The 22,389-nt window shown below is 34.3% G+C and overlaps 1 protein-coding gene across 1 annotated transcript in view; it reads left to right on the top strand.

Moving 5' to 3' along the window:
• LOC133325828 (uncharacterized) overlaps positions 1-22,389 on the top strand; it is a 57,196-nt gene that overhangs the window by 27,508 nt on the left and 7,299 nt on the right. The window contains exons 5-6 of the mRNA XM_061534548.1: positions 15,294-15,516; positions 16,379-16,471. Of these exons, the coding sequence (XP_061390532.1) occupies positions 15,294-15,516; positions 16,379-16,471 (316 nt within the window). The remainder of the gene's footprint in view (positions 1-15,293; positions 15,517-16,378; positions 16,472-22,389) is intronic.

Raw genomic sequence — 22,389 nt, 5'->3', positions numbered from 1 at the left:
AAACATTCCCCAGTACTCTGAGGATTGTTTTTTCTATAGAAAAAATTCCTCAGAACTCTGAGGATTTTCTACAAAAAAAATCTCAGTACTCTAAGGATTTTCTATAAAAAAAATTCCACAGTACTCTGAGGATTGTTTTTTCTATTGAAAAAAAATCCTCAGCCCACTGAGGACTCTATTTTCTATAGAAAAAAATTTCTTAGTTCACTGAGGATTCCTCAGTACACTGAGGATTTTTTTTCTATAGAAAGAAAATATTTTTTCTATAGAATAGAAACAAATTCCTCAGTACTCTGAGGATTGTTTTTTATTATAGAAAAAAATTCCTCAGTACTCTGAGGATTGTTTTTTATTATAGAAAAAAATTCCTCAGTACTCTGAGGATTGTTTTTTCTACCGAAAAAAATTCCTCAGTACACTGAGGATTGTTTTTTTCTATAGAAAAAAATTCCTCAGTACTCTGAGGATTGTTTATTCTATAAAAAAAAATCCTCAGTACTCTGAGGATTGTTTTTTCTATAAAAAAAAATCCTCAGTTCTCTGAGGATTGTTTTTTCTATAGAAAAAATTCCTCAGTACTCTGAGGATTGTTTTTTCTATAGAAAAAATTCCTTAGTTCACTGAGGATTGTTTTTTCTGTACAAAAATATTCCTCAGCGCTCTGAGGATTTTTTTTCTATAGAAAAAAATTCCTCAGTACTCCGAGGATTGTTTTTTATTATAGAAAAAAATTCCTCAGTACTCTGAGGATTGTTTTTCCATAGAAAAAAATCCTCAATACTCTGAGGATTGTTTTTTCTATAGAAAAAAACTTCTTCAGTACTCTGAGTACTCAGTATTCTGAGGATTGTTTTTTCTATAGAAACAAATCCTCAGTTCTCTGATGAATATTTTTCTATAGAAAAAATACAGAAAAAAAATTCATCAGTCCTTTGAGGATTTCGTCAGTTCAATGAACATTTTTCTTCGATAAGAAATCGTTTTTTTTTCCCCTAAAAAAAATTAAAATATTTATTACGTATATAATAACCCTTTATTATTTATTTTAGTCCGTCTTGTTGGTTACACACTTAAATTACCTTAAACTAAATATTTTTCTTTGCCATAAAAATTGTTGGTCTAATTATGTATTATGCCATGTTGCTTTGTGTTGACCAAACCAAAGTAAATATTGACCCAAATTAAATAACAACATCTGCAATGGTCATAACGTCGGAGACATTAACCAGTGTCTTCAACTATTGTTGTGGTAGGTAACTAACGGTTGGAAGAGCATTGTACTATTTCGAACGGCCAAAATTTCTCACCTCATCGGCAGACGCTTTTAAGTAATTTTTGTGGGAAAAAAAGTTGGTCAACTGTTATTGTAATTTTTATTTAGCTGTGTTTTTTAGCTAATAAAGATAATAAGCCTTGTCTTGTAATTTTAAAGCATAATTGTTGTAACACCACATCAAAGCCATGAAATGTTTGGCTTTAAATGTATTTTTAATCATTTGGAGAAAAAAATCGAGGTGTGAAATGTGAAATAAGTGTTTGTGTGTCACTTTTGACCATGGCTAGAGTAATTGTGGGTAATTCGCAGTGGGGGACTATATTAAGCTTAATTTTTTGATACTTAAAATATAAGTAGGGAAATAAATTTGTATAGTCCTCTTGGGCAAAATATACTTATTTTATTCTACTAATTCGCAAATAAAATATTCTGAATTATTCCTTAATTGGGCAATTTTTTTATGTTTATTCTTTAACTTAGATTAAAATACGGGCTTATAATTTTTAAAACATAGCTTATTTGCCAAAATATTTTTATTTTTTGGATATTTCTATTATTCCGAACCCACATGTATAGTTTTGTATAACCCTTGGAGTTTAGTCCACTTTTAAATAATTCAGGAATCCACCAATCAAAACTAAGTTAGCCTTACCCTACTCCATCAAAATTTCCTGACCAGACATTTCTTTCATCACTTTTGATTTATGAAAAAATTTTCCTCAGGCAAAACATTTCACCATTCGCCAAATAAAAAAAAAATCATAATTCAACCAAATCAATATAAAAGGCAATTTAAGAAGAAAGTAAACGCAGAATCTTAAAAAATTAACTTTCAACTTAATAAAAAAACACAAACACACACACACACACAAATGATCATCTATAAAGCTTAACAGCTGAAGAAAAAAGAATCAAGACATAAATGAATGAATGACCGATCTTTAAGACGTTAAGCCAAAAATATTCGTCGAAAAGCAATCAAACAAACAATCGATGATGAATCATTGGGAGCCTAAATATTTCACTTTTAGTTGAAATATAAAAAAAGAAAAAAAAAACACAATCAGTGAAAGAGAAAGTCCGTTTGGATAAAAGACATAAAAAGATCAATGCCATCGTAAAAACAAACAAACATATGTCACAATGCCGGGGAGTAGTTTATGAAGTCGAGATTTATAGCAAAGAAAGCCATGTGGTAGAAGATTCAAAAAGAGTTTTTTTTCTGTTTTTAGTTTTAATACGCCCACCATCAAATTGGTTCATTTTGCCATTCGAACAATAAGTCCATTGTTAAATGTCGTTCTTTATATTTGTCTTCTTTTTTTTCGTTCGTCGACGTCTATTGTCATAACAATAACTATAATAATGAAAATTGTAATAATGGTTGGATGTTGAAACAAAACGTATTATTATTATGAAAATGGGTTTTAATATAAATGATTTGGCAAAAATTAGTAGACTATGGTTTAAATTTAAAATGGTTGGGAACATACTATCAAGGAAACGAAAATTTTGAAATTAAGTAAATTTTTATTAGTTATAAAGTTTTTTGATGACTATTTTTTTGTCTATAGAACAAAGATCCTCAGGCCTACGCGAACTCAATTTTATATAAAAATACTCAAACCTCTGAAAACTTTTTCTATAAAGAACCACCAAAGAAAGTAGTAAAGTAGTTGGACGGGGCCAACTATATGATACCCTTCACCACTTTGGGTATATTCAACAGATGAATCCTAACAGACGTCACATTTTTGAAGGACCAGTACAATTAAATTGGAACCATACACATGTCATTGTGGAACCTATACTAAAATTTTCATTTGGTCAGATATAGAAATTTTTGTTACAACGGGACAAAATTATGTTAATCAAATCGATCCATCCAGCAAATATCCATCGGAAACTCGTTGATTATATGGATATATATCTGATACACATGAGGAGTTTATTGCACCATTTACTTAAAATCGAACGAAAATATTTATTTAAGCCATATTGAAATTTAAGCCGATTTCATCGAAATTTATCACAGCATATCGGCCACATTTTGAGTTCTTTGTGCATCATTTACATAAAATCGGCAGAAAATATATACTTTCCACATGCTAGTTTATATTAACTTTAGTACATTGTGCAAAATGTTGTGTTAATCTGCCTAACTTTGGGTGTTTGGTGCACCCTTTACTTAAACTCGGACGAAACAATATATAGGAACTATAGCTAAATCTGAACCGATTTCAACAAAACGAAAGAAAATATATATGGGAGCTATATCTAAATCTGCACCGATTTTCAGGAAACTGAACACACATATCATTCTAGACCTAATTAATTACGGTATGCCAAATTTCGTGCAAATTGAAAGATATATATAGACTTTGGTCTACCATTTACATTAAATAGGAGGAAAATATATATGGGAGCTATATCTAAATCTGAATCGATTTTCCCGAAACTTAGCACACATCATTCCAGGCTCAATTCAGTACGCTATGCCAAATTGCGTGCAAATCGAAGGATTTAAAGGATTTTGATGCACCATTTTCATAAAATCGGACGAAAATATATATGGGAGCTATATCTGAATCTGAACCAATTTTCACGAAGGATATATAGGACCTTGGTGCACTATTTACCTTAAAGCGGACGAAAATATGAGAGCTATATCTAAATCTGAACCGATTTTCACGAAACTCACCACTCATCATTCTAGATTCAATTCAGTACGCTATGCCAAATTTCGAGTAAATTGAAGGATATAAAGGGACTTTGGTGTACTATTTACATAAAATTGGACGAAAATATATATGGGAGCAATGTCTAAATTTCAATAGGGTTCGTCCTTGGCCAAATAAATGAGCTGTGCCAAATTTCATCCAATTCGAATCAAAAATGCGACCTATACTTTGTTTACAATTTAACATGGACAGACGTAGATAGATCGACTTAAAAAGTGATTCTATGCATATTCTCAAAAGGAACCATGTGTCTATCTCGTTTCCTTTTGCCTGTTACAACCATATGCACAAAGACATAATACCCTGTGTGGTGAAGGGTGTAAAAATTGTCAGCATTCTTAGGATTCCCTTATGTATAGAAAACATTTCCCACAGCCCATGAGGACTCTTTTTTATAAATAAAACTCTGAGACATCTGAGAACATTTGTTTACAAAAATATCCTCAGAACTCCTCTGGATGTTTTTATAAAAAACATCCAGATCAAGATTTTTTTCTATAGAAACACTACCATATATATTTCTGGACTACATTTTGTCAACACTCCGAAATTTCAGTCTGATATTTTTTAACATAAACGTTGCTTACTAACTACCGTGCTTTAAAGATTTCTAAAATCGAGTTGGCAAACATTTTGTGCCTTCACAACTTTCGACGTAGGTTATCACGGCACCGATGCACTGAATTTAAATTTCTTAGTGGCGATAAAGTACCATCTGTTCATGATTGGGTTTATCGTGGCCGACCCTCGTTCAATGGCGAAAATCGGGCCAGAACATGCCAGGAGTGAATTAATAACGAGAGATCGCTATATGACATATGTATATTCAGAATTCGAAAAATCGTTCCGAGATAAATTTTGGTTACGACGCCAAATGAAAACCTAGAACAAAACCTATTGCCCAACATTTTCCAAATAGACTGATAAAAATGTAATGATTTTTTTCATAATTTCATTTATAGTTAATTTTTTCGATATTGTACATGTACCTTGCTTTGAATACTATTTAAAATTCTTATAATTTTGAGAAAGATATTATTTTTCCCAAAAAAATGTAAACATTTCATTGATACCACAACTATTTTCCTACTTCGCTTTAAGTTACCATTATTTGTGCCTAAAAAAACGTAATCACCGTTCATTGCAAATAACCGCCGAATTTCCACTCGTTTGTGACTAGTTTTTGTATTACAAAATTCGCATATGTATTTTCCAAATAATTTTGATATACACAAATACTTTGTTTTGTTCACAAAAATTCGAAAAACGAACAAGAAACTACAAATCTTGTATACCCTAGCAAACAGATTTCTCACACATCGACACAAATCATTGTTTTTTCAACTTCCAAAAGCGGATTATTTTATTCCTGCACTTCAGGTATCTCCTCAGTGCATTGAGAATTTTTTTCATTCGAAAATTATTTAAAAATAGAAATTGTCACCAAACGTCTTGAAAATTATATAATTTTTACTACTTGTTAATGCTTAACATATTTATTTACATTATTATAATTTTTTAATATGTATTATCACTCTCTGTGCGACACTGTAGTGGTCGGAGCTGACTTCTTATTTTTTACGTGAAATTGTAATTATGTTAACATGTTAAGGTTTTTTTTGCTCGACATGTCAGCTTGGAGGAACATTTCAGCAAGAGTATAATTGTTTGCATGTTTGTTTTGTTTAATGAGTGTTTGCGTGTAGTTGTGATTGCCTGTATATGTTAATGTGAAAGCAGAATCACACGCACACACCCTCCCCGCGAAATGTGTAAAGTTGTTTGGTAATAAATATTAAAATACACATACACAGGAGTAGAAAAAAGTACTTTTACCTTTTTTCAGCATGTTGTTGTTGTTTTTTCCAGCCATTAAGTACCCACTTAATTACGCTGTTGGCAAAAAAAAAACAACATAACAAACATTCTCTGTACATATACACAACAGACAGATATGAAGAACACACACATATTACAACCACTACTACCTGTCCCCGTAATATAGTAGTTAAACTTATTTACACATGTAACGGCATACATTTATATTAACATATTGACATAACACACAATGTCACTTAAACTGACCGTCATTCTCAAGCTAAATGATGCATAATAACCATGTACATGCATAAATATCGTATACAGATATACATACATGTATATACATAAGTATATATTATATCAGAGCTTTAAACAAGGATTCATATTTAAAGGTGTGGACGTGTGTGTGTGCATGTTTGTTTGCTAACACATTCGTTATAGTTGTCCGCATGAAATTACTTTCATATATTGTATTTAAAGTTTTATATTGGACATGCTATAGATGTGTGTGTGTTTGTAACTTTTTGTGGTTTTTGCAATTACAAGTTAAAAATTGTGTTCACATAGAGTAGCTGCTGATTTTGTTGCCAATAGTTGCCATGTTTATATGAAAAACATCAGCTAAAGGACAATTATGTTGTTACCATACAACAAAGAGATACATATTTATATCATTGATATTAAAATCTTATTTTTTAATTTCGTAATAATGTATTAAAAATAAAAGCTTTAAAATTCAGGTATCTCTCGAATGAAAAAAGGGTGAAATAAAAATAAAAATAATTATTAAATTTCACAAATTTTGCATGTAGAAATTTCAATGAAGACCCCTATTGTTTTTGGTAAAGATTGGTTAATGTTTAGGGGATGAAATGACCAGAAACTTTATTTTTGTCGGTTTTTCTGGTTCCGGAGGCCGCAATTATGACTTGCAAACAAAATTTTTGCACGGAGAAGGAGATCGGGCCAAAGAATAAGTATACCTGTTTTGATAAACATCGGTCTATATTTAGCGGGTCAACTGGACCCTGACTTTTGTGTGAAAAATTACAAAATTTGTATTCTATACCCTGAAGGATATAGACCCGAGAAGTTGATAGCATATCCAAGAGGATTGGTTGACCTTTAAATTGATGCCAATTATATGGTCATATGTACTCAGATGTGGGAGTTACACTTAAATATTTACAGGTGCTTATGTATTCATATATTATTTAGTAATCCATTACCACACTAGAGGGTGTAATATAGCGCTGATCGCTTTGAAATGTTCCATGACGTTCCAGTTATGGTCACCGACAACGCCTTTAGTTCTCGGAGATGATCATATAAACTAATTAAGGTACCTAAAACCTGATTTGTTAAAGTTTTTAAAAAAAATTTCCTGCCGACGAAAATTGTCGACCACCCATTTGTTCTTGATGTGTCGGAATAAGAAGACTTCATTGGTCGCCAATGTCCCATCAAATCCACGTTATAACTGGTCCAGAATATCCTCTAGTTCGTTTTTCGAATTTCTCCGAAAAAATGAAGCCTACAAATTGCGGCGTACGATTCAAAATTGACAGACTGACGACGTTGATTAATTGTTTACAACATATTTTTCCTTGATGTGCCGGAGTTAAAAAAAAATCATCGGGCGCCAAATCATTGCTGTAAGGCGAATGACCCATAAATTCTACGTTATGACCAATCAAAAAGGGGCTGTGAACTCTTACGGGGAGTGTGAAGGGTTGTATTGTCATGGTGTACAGAGATTCTTTGAGTACGTAGGTACCTATCTTGCTATCTTAAACACTACACCAGAATGCTGTAAGCACCAGTTAATACAAAGCGCCAATCAACGCCCCACACCAAAATGCAGGTATCAAGCGATCACGCCTATTTGGACACGCTAACATCCTTGGATGAGAGGTGGACCCCAGCTAAAACTCCTGCATTTCTATGGGTCAGGCACCTGGTTGTAATGCAACTCCACGTCGAACCGAAGTTCTACGATGCTTCCCGAAGGGCCAACACCAACTACCGGGCTAGATTCGCAGACCGAGGGGCCCTGACACCCGTGCTACCATTACCTTCGGTCAGTTTCATAGCCAAAGCTATTACAAGAAGAACCCTAAATAGTTCGAGACTGGTCACCCAAAGACTATAGACCCTGGTTCATTCTCCTAATTTTTTTTCGAAAACTTCAGGCCAACAAATTGCGACTTACCTCTCAGAATTGACCGCACGGCATTGATCAAACAGAAAAGTCGCTCTTACTTCATTTATGGATAACTTTTGTTGGATCTGGCACGCCTTTGAAGGTATACACGGTCGATTGCTATTTTGTTTCGATCTAATACGTATAGATCAGTGATTCGTCATCTGTGAATAACTCCGAAAGCCCAATTTTTTTATAATTATTTGCATACATCTAGACAAAACTTTTTAGCGGTTGCAAAGGGACCAATGCAATCAGACCTTTTTATCGAATGTATGCTGTTGAAAGAATCCTCCCAGGATCTGTTAAAAGATAGCTGCAATATTTTTAAACGGAATGAGCGTTTTTAAACGACAATCACGATCAGTCGACAACGATTGAATTTAAATTGGATGTTTGGTATTACAAATGGGGTATATCGGTCTATTTTTTGTACAGCTCCCTTATAACAGTGCCGGTATTCACCTCTAAACAGCTCTAATTTAGCATTTTGTTCGGGAAACAAATTGCGGATACGTCTTTTTTGAACACCTGTTTCTATATGAACAAGCTACCAGATCGAAAAAAATTTAACATGTGTTCATAACAGAGACGGATGTGTCCATCTTTTTGACATAGACCCCATATAAAAGTTCGGCTCAATTTTCGGTATTTTGAGGGGGTTGTTTCCAACCGGAATGGTATTTCGTGGACTTGAAGCTTGTCAACATATTTCCAAAAAAGGATTACTATAGGTCAATGTTTTAACATAGTCCCCATATAAAGGTTCCTCACAATTTTCGTTTTTTTTTTTTTGGGGGCTTACCAGCATTTTCCAACCTAGAACCTTATAATATAGCATTTCGGTGTTTTGGAGCCTGACATATATCTGCGCAGAAAATAATCATTATTGCTACAGGTTCTAAAATATTACCAACATTTAAAATTTTCTGTATTTGGTGACGTATATATATAACGAAAAAAGATTCTAATTGAGATTGAGCTTCTAATTTGGCAGTTCGTGGTTATGGAGGTTGGTATCAATCTGCGCAAATAATAATCATTATAGGTCCATATGTGATATAGCACCTATATAAAAGTCTAGCCCGATTTTCGGTATTTTCAGAATTTTATTCGCATTTTCTAAACAAAATTTCCTTTTGTGGTGAGCTGGATTATATAAAAATTTCGCTCCGGTCAAGTTTAACTACATTTATGATCTTGAGATATTAATGCAAGGGTATATAAATATTGGCAAACTTTCTGATACATATAGCTATTTATCAAATTATATCTCCTTTCTGCTTGGTTTATTACTTTTGTCAATTTTTTGCCTTCTCTCCCTTCGACCCTTACACACCTATTATATTTAATGTACAAATTCTTGTAGTTCATCATGTACAACCTGATGACTTGTGTGAAAGTAAAAAAAATACTTCTCTGGGAAAAAACATTTGTACATTTGCCTGCAAACCAAAATATTTCAACAATTGTCAAACAAATTAAGCGAATGCACAGCACCAACAAAAAACAAATATTCACACGACATTTTTCATGTCGCCCAGAGACAAGATTATGTCAGCGAGAGAAACATCATTACATGACAATGAAGGTATTTTATAAAAATATGTATATATACTACATATGGGAATTGGGAGAATGTGTTTGTCGGTTTATTTTTTTATTAATGTTGAAGTATATATTAAGTCCCTTCGGAGTTGATATATTATTTAAAAAGTAATGAATAAAAAATATATCCTAGAATATTTGGAAATGTTCTGAAGAAAATTAAATAAAAACATTTTAAAGAAAATGGGATATAAAAATAAAAAATTAACCCTTTAAGAGCCAATGTTGACCCCAAAAGATAGAGAGAGCTTAGGATTCGTTCCGAAATATGAAATATTTCAGATGTGCTAACTGACATACCTTGAAGGAAGGAAAGTAGTAAAGTCGGACTGGGCGACTATATGATACTCTTCACCACTTTGTATATATTCTACATATGTATCCTAACAGACGACACGTTTTTGTTATATATCTATATCAGAACCGATTTCGGGGAAACTTGCCAGAGACTAATTTATATTATATCAGTACGTTGTGTCAATCGGCGTAGATATGGATCTTTTCACGAAGCTTAGCAACAACAGTTTAGACTTAATTCAGTACCCTATACCAAAATTCATGGAAATCGAAAGGTATATAGGGACTTTGGTGCACTAGTTACATAAAATCGGGCGAAGATATATATTGGAGGTATATCTAAATCTGAACCGATTTTCACGAAACTTTGCACACATCATTCTACACTTAATTCAGTACGATATGCCAAAATGCAAATCGAATGATATATAGGGACTTTTGTACACAAGTTACCTTAAATCGGACGAAGATATATATGGGAGCTATATCTAAATCTGAACCGATTTTCACGAAACTTGGTAGACATCATTCTAGACCTTATTCATTACGCTGTGCTAAATTTCGTGCAAATCAAAAGATTTTCAGGGATTTTCGTGCACTATTTACCTAAAATCGGGCGAAGCTTAATATGGGAGATATATCTAAATCTGAACCGATTTTCACGAAACTTTTCACACATCATTCTAGACTTAATTTAGTACGCTGTGCAAATTTTCGTGCAAATCGATAGATATATAGGCATATTGGTACACAATTTACCTTAAATCGGACGAAAATATATATGGGAGCTATATATAAATCTGAACCGATTTTTTCCAAGAGTGAGTGAGCTGTGCCAAATTTCATCCAATTCGGATCATAAATGCGACCTGTACTTTGTTTACAATTTAACACCAACAGACGGACAGACGGACGGACGGACATGCATAAATCGACTCAGAAAGTGATTCTATGCATATTCTCAAAAGGAACCATGGGTCTATCTCGATTATTTTTGCATGTTACAAACTTATGCACAAAGACATAATACCCTGTACCACAGTGTGGTGAAGTGTATAAAAATATACCATGTTGTCAATGCTTTGCCAGGAGGTTTTTTATCCTTAAAAAACGATTTTTTTATTCCAGTCACTCAGGTTGTGTGGCTGTTATATCAAAAAAATGTGCTGTCAAAAAAGTCTGTTATTCTCTGAAAACCCGAAATGTTTAATCAAGGTCAAATCGGTCGAAAATCTGCCTTGGACTAGGACAGGATACGTATATGTGGGGGCAATGTTACAACATTGAAAATATTCTGTGAAGAAGTTTTTTAACCTACGGAATCCGGATTGTCAAATTGCTCAATAAATTTATGACAGAAATTCGGAACTGAAAATATATTGTAGTAAATTTTTGAATTAAAATCATTTTGTCGACGTCTATGCAGATATATTTTTAAAACCGTTTTAATATAATACCCAAATATTTTTTCCTGTACTTCCCATTTAACAAGCACAATTTGCCTTGTTTATAAAGTGAAAAAAAAACAACAACAAAAATTGCATTTACCATACAACATGGAAAAAAACAAACGCCCTTGTCTACCTTTTGGCTAACGATCGACTAATAACAGAAGTTGTGCAGTCCATTAACTATGGCCCTTGTTTTATGTTTTTCAGCAAGCATTTCCTCTTTTTTTCATACACTCCCATTTTTTTCATACAAAAACAGCAGCAACCGACATAAAAAAAATCCAACAAAAAACGACAGCAACGATAACATGACAACATTTAAAATGACTTTGAACTCCAATGTTGTTAGCCAAAGATGAATGAATAACAGCAACAACAACTGACTGTTTGAGGGTTATGGGAAAAATATAATGTATTGAGTTTCAGGCAAATGGTTTTGAATTTTTTTTTTCGTTACTTCCATTTCTTCTATAATATTTTCTTGTCATCACCTGGCTGGCTGGCAGGAGTTCATGACATAAATCCTGCCCTGCATAAACTACATATATTCATGTTTGTATATCGATTTTTTCTTCTTTGTTGTGGTTGTGAATTTCTTAGTGTTAGTTTTCGTTCTTTTTTTTCTTTCTCTTTCTTCAGTTTATCCTAAAACCTAACAGGAAATTGTTTAGAAAGGAAAATTGCAAGCTTCCGGGGAAGAGTTTTGACTTTTATGTGACACTCTGTATTTTTTTCCAAAACTGACTGTTAAGGGAAGGTCTTATGTGTCGTGGCTTATAAAATATGTGGAATGTGTATATGTAAGGTTTGTCAGAAGAAAATACATTTTTTGTTGTCATCGAAAGTTGATGTGTATTTTCAAAAGGCTAAAATGTGTGTGTTGGTTTTTTTGGGATTTATAACGTTCAATGTTTTAAATTTTTGTCAATCTTAACTGAAGGCCATTCAAATTTATTTTCAAATGCGTACTCTGTAAATCATCCAACTGAGATAATAAATAACTACTTTTATTGCTTGGAAGTGTACAATGTTCGAATAGTTTGTCTTTCGTATAATGGAATTTACGTTGAGTGTAATTTTAGGTATTATTTTATGTGAATGCTGTTAAGGTCACAGCAATATACTATAAATATACTTTTTATTTTATAGGAAATAATTTACAGACAAACATAAAGGGTTTCATGACCAACTACATTTTTACTGAATTTCGATATTTTAATTATAAAAACATAGTCCTAAAAAATGAGTAAATGGCGCCCAATACATAATAAGTAGGTTTATTTTACACACCACCATTGTGAAATCTACATATTTAATAACTATAAAGAAAAGGTTCTGAGCGATCAAATGTTGGGCGCCATTCACATTTCTTTCCTTCCCCAAGACAAACGAATCTTTGAAAGTATTAAAAACATTTGTCAAGGGATGTGTTACTCTTTTTAACCACAAAATACTCATTCATTGCGAAATCGTTTTGAAATCTGTCTAGGTCCACAAAAATACTTAAATTAGGGTTGGACCCTTTTTATAATAACTAAGTTTATTTTATACGGACTCAATATTATTACTATATCAAAAACTAACTCAACAAATTACTATCCAAAAATTGTTTTTTAAACGTTAAGAGCACATCTCGACCATTAAATTTGACCCTCACGCAATTTGTTTAAGATTGCTATCTATTATGTTTAATGTACAAATTCTTCTGGATTGTCATGTATAACCTGACAACGTTTTATGATGTATGTATGATGTATAACCTGACAACGTGGGAAAAAAATATTTACCCGCAAAAAATTTCAACAATTGTCAAACAAATTAAGCGAATGCACACCAACAAAAAAATATTTACCAGACATTTTTCATGTCGCCCATACACATTTTATGTCAAGGAAAGAATGGAACATCATTACATGGCAATGAAGGTATTTGAAAAAATTGTACAACATAAGGAAATTGGGAGGAAGAATTTCTCGGTATAAAATGCCGGTTTATGTAGCTCCTTTGAATTTAAGATCTTATTTCAACATAAAGAAATCTGTTATCCAAAAATTGATCTTCTCCTAAAAATTAGTTTAGATTATTTCTTACTTACTTAGCTACTTCTGACAGAAAATTTGTTCCATAAACCGATTTCCAGGCGCGCCGGTCTTGTGTGCACCTCTTCCAATTTGAAGGGCCATGTTTCGAAATGTTGTCTTCCACTTGGCCTTTCCTCTCTGCGTGAGCCATTAGTTGGCTCGCTTTTATATGCCTTTTGAGCTGGGGCATCCTGATCGATTCTCACAACATGACCCAGTCAGCGTTGTCGCTGCAGCTTGATACGTCTGTCCGAGAATAGATGGTACAACTCATGGTTTATTCGACGCCTATATTCAGCGTCGATGGAGATCGGCCATAGATCTTTCGGAGAATTTTTTTCTAAAACATTTCAAGGACTGCCTCATATGCTTGCGCAAGTACACATTCTTCAGATCCATACAAAATCACGGATAGTATCGTCGTCTTGTAGAGTGTGAGTTTGGTGTGGCTAGATGTGGCCTTGTTTTTGAATTGCTTACTCAGACCATAGTATCATCCATAGTATCATCTATTTTTCTCCGTATTTCAAAACTGATGTTATTAGTTTTGTTAATGGCTGTACTGAGGTATATAAAATCGATCAAAGCTGTAGTTTTCAGGTTCCACAGTTTATCCAAGTCTACTGGACGTGTTGCGCGTTGATACCATCAGCTTGATCTTCTCGCCATTTACTGCCAGTCCCAAGTCGGCTGGTAATCCATAGACACCTGGTGCTTTATTATTCTGCAGCCGATTAATTGCTATTCTGACATAATCTTGGCAATTTATACCGTCATCTCTGAAGTATCTTCTATACCATCACTATTTGATACCAGATTACTTCTACTTGCACTTATAATCGGTTAATACCTAGATTAATTGATCCTATCTAAAAAAAACCGATTATAACGGATTTTGCATGTGATTTTCTAGTTATGGACTTTCTAGTCATCTCTCAACATGGAAGCTATGACCTCATATTGCTCAAATGATGTCATCAGCGTATATAAGCAGTTATCCTCCTGCAAATAATTCTGGTATGCATCAGAAGAAAAAAAATTAGTTTTAGCTTTCAAAATCAGAATAATTCGCTTTATTTACAAATTTAAACTGATATACAAATTCCATATACTTAAATTCTTAAAGTCTGCAACGTTTGGATATATTCTGCTACTGCTCCAGTACTGCTGTTGGTATTACAAATAACTGAAGACGTAGGAAGAAGGAATTGCTGGTTGTAGCGATCCGGATTAAGCTTCGTTCCCTGCTGCCTCTTTCGATATAAACCTCGACAACTTTTCAAGTTGTAAACCCTTTTCTATAAAGGCCCACGACGGCTTTTTATTTTGACTCTGCAATAGTTTTTTTTAAATAAATGCAAAATCGACTAAAAATTTAATTTTTTTATAATTAATTTTTTATTTTTCCGGAATATGTAATTTTTGGGCCAAGTATTTATGAAGAAGATCGAAAGTCGATCTTGAACTATTCAACTTTTCGATTGCATTAAAAATAAAAAAAATCGACTTGAACTTTTAGACTTTTAAATATAAAAAGTCGATTAATTGATTGGTCGAAAGTCGATTTATTTATCCCTAGTTGTTAATCGGAAGAAACTATATTTAATAGACCCTTGTGTATCAAACCCCATATTTGTCATACTAATTTCCCAAACCGTTAACTAACAATAACAAATCCCTCAAAAAATATTCTTCTTTTCAATTACAGAAAAAACAAATCTCTAATTAGGCCTATGCAAAACTCTTAACTTAAGCCTATGATTCAAAATTCCCCTTTTAAAACTCCGTTTCATATTTCCTTTTGTCTATTTGCAGGTGTTGGTGTGGTCCTGGTGACAGTTAGTGGTGCTGCCTGGCGTATGACTGCTCCCGGTGGACCGCCTTGTCTTGGTTTGGGCTCCAGTGTCGATTTGGGCAGATGTGGTCGACGGCCCTGTAGTCGAGGTGGTGGTGCACCACAAGGTCTACTCTATCCCGAGTTTCAACATAGGCCACCGCCTCCTTCATATCAGGCCAGTATGCAAGAATATCGTTTAAGGTTAGTAGTAGACAAAAGTTTTGCCATTGAGTATTCGGCTCTTGCCAAGTCGACAGCTTAATGACATTAAACTTAAACTCTCTTTGCAACAAAACAACAACAAAAAACCGAAAATAATAGCAAGAACAGGAACAGCAGCAAATGATATAACTACAAAGTAGTAGCAGGACTTTTTACACCATAAAATGTGGCTAACCACATAATGTGGTTTTAAAAAGGATTTCAATACATTTACTAACACATGGAAAACGACCAAAGGTGGAGATGTGTGTGTTCATCGTCTGCTCTTTTATCCTAGTGCGTAAATTTCGAACAAATCCCGAGAAGGAGGTACTTTTTTCCCCCTCCACCAAAAGTGGATTGCATGTCATTTGACCAACAAAAGCTTACCGTAGACGAAGAGGATGTCCTCCTATTGTATGGATTTTGTAAAGCAATTGTTGCCGTTCCTTCGACCGTTACATCGAGGTTTCTCTCCCTCTCTCCTTAAAACCAATTTAATCGAAACGATTTTTCTGTGGCTCCTTCTCTCATTGTCGGTCATTTGTTTTTGGCAGCGGCAAGAAGTAGAAGAAAGACGAAGAAGGAAATTTGCTGCAGCTATTGTTAATGATTGCATGTCCTTGTGTCATTTATTATAGAGTTTCCTTTAGACGTTCGGTGAGTGGTGTCTTTGTGGTTATTTGCTGATTTTTTGTTGTTGTTGCTATTACAACAATAGTACTGCTATTATTGTTGTTGTTAAAAAATCCAAAAAAAAATGTTTTATAGAAAATGGCAATTAATTTACACAAATTGTTTTTGTATGTTATTTTTTCTGTTCTTACATACCAACAAATTTTCTTTTGTTCTTTTATCGTAGACTACTACTTTTGGATCGAGATCGCCAAAATGGCGTAGTTCGTGGCAGTTCACCGCCTCCCACTTATCGTTCACATGCCGGAAGTTTGCTAAGGTAAGGATAAATTCATTTTAAATGTTAGCAATAAAATATCCTAACCACCGACCAGGACAACGACAATGACGACGACGAAGCCGCAGCCGCAGCCGACAACAAAGTGCCTTTAGAAAATAGCTGCCTGCTGTATGTGGTCAGTTTAAATTTGGCACTGCTCTCTAATAAAACAAACAACGTAATTTAGAGCAATTGTGTTGTTTTGGGGTGGCCGGCTGTCTGGGTGGCTTTGCAAAATTTGCCAGGGTCATTAGGTGCACAATCAATCAAATGTTGTTGGACATACTGGCTTTGGGTATTATAATGACGCATATTATTTTGTCATAATAAAGACATGTATTGTGTTGAAATGCCCAGACGTGCCATTTGTGGAGAAAACAAGTCTACAGGATATTTGCGTGTGTGTTGATTTTGACGCTATGAGCCAGGAATGTGCTTAAATTGCATTATTGGTATTAGGGGGGAGGGAGTAACTTTCTTTTGTAAAACTACACAATTTAATTTTAACTTTGGCAAAATCTGTATATAGGTTTAGAAGAATAAAATTATAAGTCATTATATCCAGGCCGATATTCATGTAGTTTGCTCGATGACGGTGTTCTTGATCGAGCCAAATTGTCTGTGTAGGTTGAACTGGTTCACTCGCTATTTTAAGTGAATATTTCCATTGAACTAGTTTGTGCGTGAACTAAAGAACCCTTGCCACGGACAGTGACTCATGGGATAGCGAAACCCTAGCACAAATGTGATCTGGCAAATGTTGTTTCACAGATGGCTACCGGCTAGCAGGAAAGTCGGGAATGTATTTTTTGATTGAAGAAATGAAAACGGAAATGTAACTTCGCCTGTCAGATAATACGTTCATACAGGCCGAGATTCAAGTTATCATAGTCTCCAAACTAGGGATATGTAGACGACTTTTCGATTTTTGTCGCTGACCAAAAAATTAATTTTTAGGCTTTTCGATTTCTCTCTTTGTCTAAATCGACTAAAATAAAATTCTACAATGAGTAATTTTTGAGCAATTTGAGCTTTGAGATTATTAATAAAGTCGATCTTTAAAATTCGACTTTGCAAAGATCAAAAGTCGACTTGAACTTTTTAGATTTTTCAATACAAAAAGTCGATTAAACGATTAGTCGAAAGATAATGCCTAATAGCCGTTAAATCCAAAATTGTACTGGAATGTATAAAGCCATGCATTTAGTGACACGGTCTTATAGAAGAGCTGAAGGTCTTCTTATAGAAGAGCTGGAGGTCTTCCTATAGAAGAGCTGGAGATCTTCCTATAGAAGAGCTGAAGAGTTGGAGGTCTTCCTATAGAAGAGCTGGAGGTCTTCCTATAGAAAAGTTGGAGGTCTTCCTATAGAAGAGTTGGAGGTCTTCCTATAGAATAGTTGGAGGTCTTCCTATAGAAGAGATGGAGGTCTTCCTATAGAAGTTTTGGATGTCTTCCTATGGAAGAGCTGTAGGTCTTATTATAGCAGAGCTGGAGGTCTTCTTATAGCAGAGCTAGATGTCTTATTATAGCAGAGCTGGAGGTCTTTTTATAGCAGAGCTGGAGATCCTCTTAGCTGGAGGTCTTCCTATAAAAGAGCTGGATTTATTCTTATAGAGGGTCTGGAGGTATTCTTATAGAAGAGCTGGAGGTCTTCTTATAGATTGATGTTCTTGAGGGTTCAAGATTTATTGAAGTCTACCCTACATATATACATAAATTGACATAGCCCCTATATAAGCGTAGCACCCATTACAAGTATTTTGAAGGTTTTCCCATTGCAAGTATAGGAGGAAAATTAGCTATATATGTCCATATAAAGGTACGAACTAATTTTCGGATTTTTTTTTTACCGAATTTTCGGCTCCATGTAAAGGTCCCAGTATTTTGAATATTTTTAATATTTATCAGACTTGAATGGTTCCGCCCCTTTTTATTAAGTTTTAACCGAATTTTCTGCATGTCGGTTTCTTTCCACCGATTCAATGCCAAGTATTATAATATCAAGAATGTCAAGTCGAGCGGAAAACCCTACACAACTACCACTGAATGGCAATATTTGGTCACTTTAGGCTTTGATTGACCCTCAGAATATGAATTGATCATCATTTAAACAGTCGTTCTAAGTATTTGGTCAGATCCCCTTCACCGCATAAAATATCTGATGTTATCCATATGGCCAATGGTCTCCACAGCGACTAGAAAATCGGAATCGGCACCCTCTAAATATTATCTCAACATCAACGAAAATTATAGGTGCCATCCTTGACCACAACCGCAACTTCGTGTAAAATTTCCAAGCGATCAGCGCGACATTTACACCTTCTAGTGGGGTAATAGTAATACTAAACAATATCAGAATACGTAGACCCCTGTAACTATTTAAGTAAAACTTCCACATCGGAGTACATACATACAGCATAATTGGTATCAATTTAAAGGTCAGCCACTACTCGTGGATATACTGTCAACTTCTCGGGTCTATGTTTTTCAGGAGTAAATATACACACCATAGAATACAAATTTTGTCTCTTTTCACACAAAAGTCTGGGCCCATTTGGACCGCTAAACCGGTCTTCATCAAAACTGGCATTCTTATTCAATGGCCATCCCCTCTCTCTGTGTAAAATTTGGTAGAGTTTGGGGTTATAATTGTGGGCTCTAGAGCGTCCAGAAAAACAGACCAAAAGAAAGTTGTTGGTCCATTTCATCCCCAAAATTTTAAGGGATCATTACCCAATAACAATAGGGATATTTTTGACCAGAACCTATCCTCCTCCGTCATATATGCAAAATTTCGTTACGATTGGTCCATAACTATAATGGACGTAAGGACTGACAGACACACATGTCTAGTTCTACTCATCTAGTCGAGATATGATGATTGGTATACTTAAAGTTGGGCTTAGGACCTCAATTTGGCGGCGTTACAAAATCTTGGGGCTGCACAAAGCTATAATACCTGACAACATAGTTGTGTAGGGTATAATAACTATTTTTAACCAATAATAATATTTAATTACAGAATCGTAGTTAATTTATAAAGCATTAATTCAACTCGAATCTTAAGTGAAGGTTAACTTAAATCGACAATGTTCACTTCCATACAAAATAAAAATTAAATTCCATATTACCTCCGAATAACTACCACAGACAGTCAGTCTAAAGAACAGACAGATGTATATTACTAAAAATCCCCCGCCATAAAACTTTTTCCTAAACGCATATAATTTTAAGATTTTTTTGCAAATCATGCCTGTCATCTTAACCCGACACAGATGTTGAATTGGCTTAGCGGTTTCATTTTGCTGAATGTTGAATTGTGACAACTTTTGCCATAAACAAAATTACAGTGAAAACGTAGCACTTGGAACCACAATAAATGATATCGTCCACCACCATCCTACTTCTGCTCATGCTTCTTCTTCTTGTGTACCAAAAGAAGTAAGAGTGAAAAGTTTTCAAAGGTGTGTGTAAAGAAGTAATATTGAAATCAAGATACAATAAAATTCCATGCTGTGAAGGTTAAAGAAATTACAGCAAAAATTCAGAAAGTCTCGAAAATGGACAGACATTTTGCAGACAGAGGGCGAGGAAAAACATACAGCAACAATAAAACAAAAAAAAAAAAACAAAGTTTGTTGTTGTTTTTGAACTTTGTAGACTGTGGCTGCTGTGGTGTTAATATTGTTTTGCAGAAAAAATTGTAAAGTTTGTTATTATTGTTGGGATTTGGTTACAGTTCGATATGGGTGGTTAAATTGTTCAGCATATACCACCCACCGTCAGTAGTAGTCGTCCTCATTGCCAGAGAAAATGCTATAAATTTACACCTACCCTAAATAACAACATCAGGAATGCTGCTGCTTTTGCTGCGGAACCAAAAACCCACCGACAAACATAACCACAATTCATTTCTCCCAAAGACTTTTGCCTTTCGCATTCATTTTCCATTGCTGTTGTTGTGATATTATTTATGGTTTACGCCACCAATTCCAGGGCAATAGCCAAAAATAGGTATGTGTATGTATGTATGTACGTATGCAGAATAGTCATCGTAGTGGCAATAACATTCCAACGATATTCATTTTCGCAGACTTTTGAAGTTTTATGGTTTCCATCGAAACCAAGGCACCCAGCCACCTCCCCACCCATCAGATAAATCCCGAACATTTCTGTACCATATTCTTGGTGATAATTTATGAAATGAATCTTGAAACTTCGGCGGAGGAAAGGGTCGGATATAAATGACTTTTAAGTTTCGCTTAAAAGGAACGTGAATGTGGAATAAATTTGATGCTTTCACTTTAATTTGCTGCAATGTCATTGCCATTAGTTCTGGAACAAATGAATATGTTCCAGAATTAATTGGAATTTGGCATGTTTGTAAATATGTTTTATGGTTTGAACACTAATGTTATGCTGTCAGCTTGGAGAATTTGTTCACAGAATATACTAAGCTTCAAATTTATTCGAAGTACGTAATAGCTTTTATTACCCTTCATCAAGAGGTGGGCATTTAAAATATTTTAAATCTATTGGGAAATTTATATGGGGTTGACACCTACCCCACATAAATTTCCCTACCCCATATAAATAAACAGGGTCCTATATTAAATATTTTTTAATAATAAGCCGGAATGTCTAATTGCTGCTACATCGATTGGAAACTGCGTATTTGGTATTTTAAATACTAATAGTCGAATGGTGCCGTGAATACTGACATTTTTTTACATACCAAAACCCAGGATGCCAAATTACAGACTATTCGATTGGAAAATGAGGTTACAACCTTCAAAATACCGGGAATATGTAGGCTATACTAATACCTAAAATTGTTCGTGATAAAGTTTTTTACCTACCAAGTCAAATGGTCATAGGGTTCGGCCGGTTTCAAATTTGTTTGACTTCCGCCTTGTGGTAAACATTCAAAATTCCTAATATCAATCGGGATGCAAAAATAAATTGATGCCAGCAGGAAATGAAATATTACATTACAGGCACTCAGTATCGAAAATACGACCTTGGGTATACCATAAATGCAGCGTGATCCTTGTATGGGGTCTACCGACTTATATTGAACATTTTCAGTGAAAAACCCGTCTAGCCGCCAATTAGATCCAATTCGACACGCTAAAATATAATCAGTTCGCTTGGAAAATGCACATAGAACCATGGACGTACGCAGGTGGCCCCCTTAATCATCTACCCATCCCATATTTAAAGAAGGCAAAATATGACTTTTATCATTTCGCACCATCGGGTAGTTTTTGGTAGGAAAACTATTTGAGAACTGAAAAAAATATATAATTATATCCAATAGGGTGAAATGGTACCCCTCATTATGGAGGGACCGATATTAATTTTTGTTAGAAGAAATTTCCTCTCATTCACAACAAATAATCGAAAATAATTCGGTTGAAAAACTTTCCCAAAATCCTCAAAATAGAGAATAATGGGCGGCACCGTTTTATAAGGACTATCCCGAAAGTTAATCGAATAGGGACTATCCCGAAACTTAATCGAATATTTATAATAGGGGTAGGGACATTTTCTACCCAACGAGAATCCAAAATACCCGATTACCACCAATTTTGTAGAAAAATGTGTTGCAATATGGGACCTAATTTAAAAATTGGACCACTACTGACAAGTTTTGGTAGGACGATTTTGTACTCCTATATTGAAAATTTTCAGGCAAGAAGAAGTTTTTTCCCTACCAAAAACCCCACTATGGTGCCGGATATACAAAAATTGTCATATATTTTAATCAGTACGGAGCTTAGATTAATATCTACCGGCGGAATAGTTATGTTCAAATTGTGGCGAATTGAATTGAATTATCACTGATTGTGTGTATTCGATCCCTTGTTTTGTGACAATGTAGGCTTTTCAATTTGATTTAATGTTTGGTAGTTGT

The sequence above is a fragment of the Musca vetustissima genome, unplaced genomic scaffold, assembly GCF_032173495.1.
Source record: "Musca vetustissima isolate MV318-11 ecotype Yass unplaced genomic scaffold, APGP_CSIRO_Mvet_v1 utg5215, whole genome shotgun sequence".
Classification (NCBI taxonomy): domain Eukaryota; kingdom Metazoa; phylum Arthropoda; class Insecta; order Diptera; family Muscidae; genus Musca; species Musca vetustissima.
Note: the sequence above shows the minus strand (reverse complement) of the source record. Positions and strands in the feature narration are given on the sequence as shown.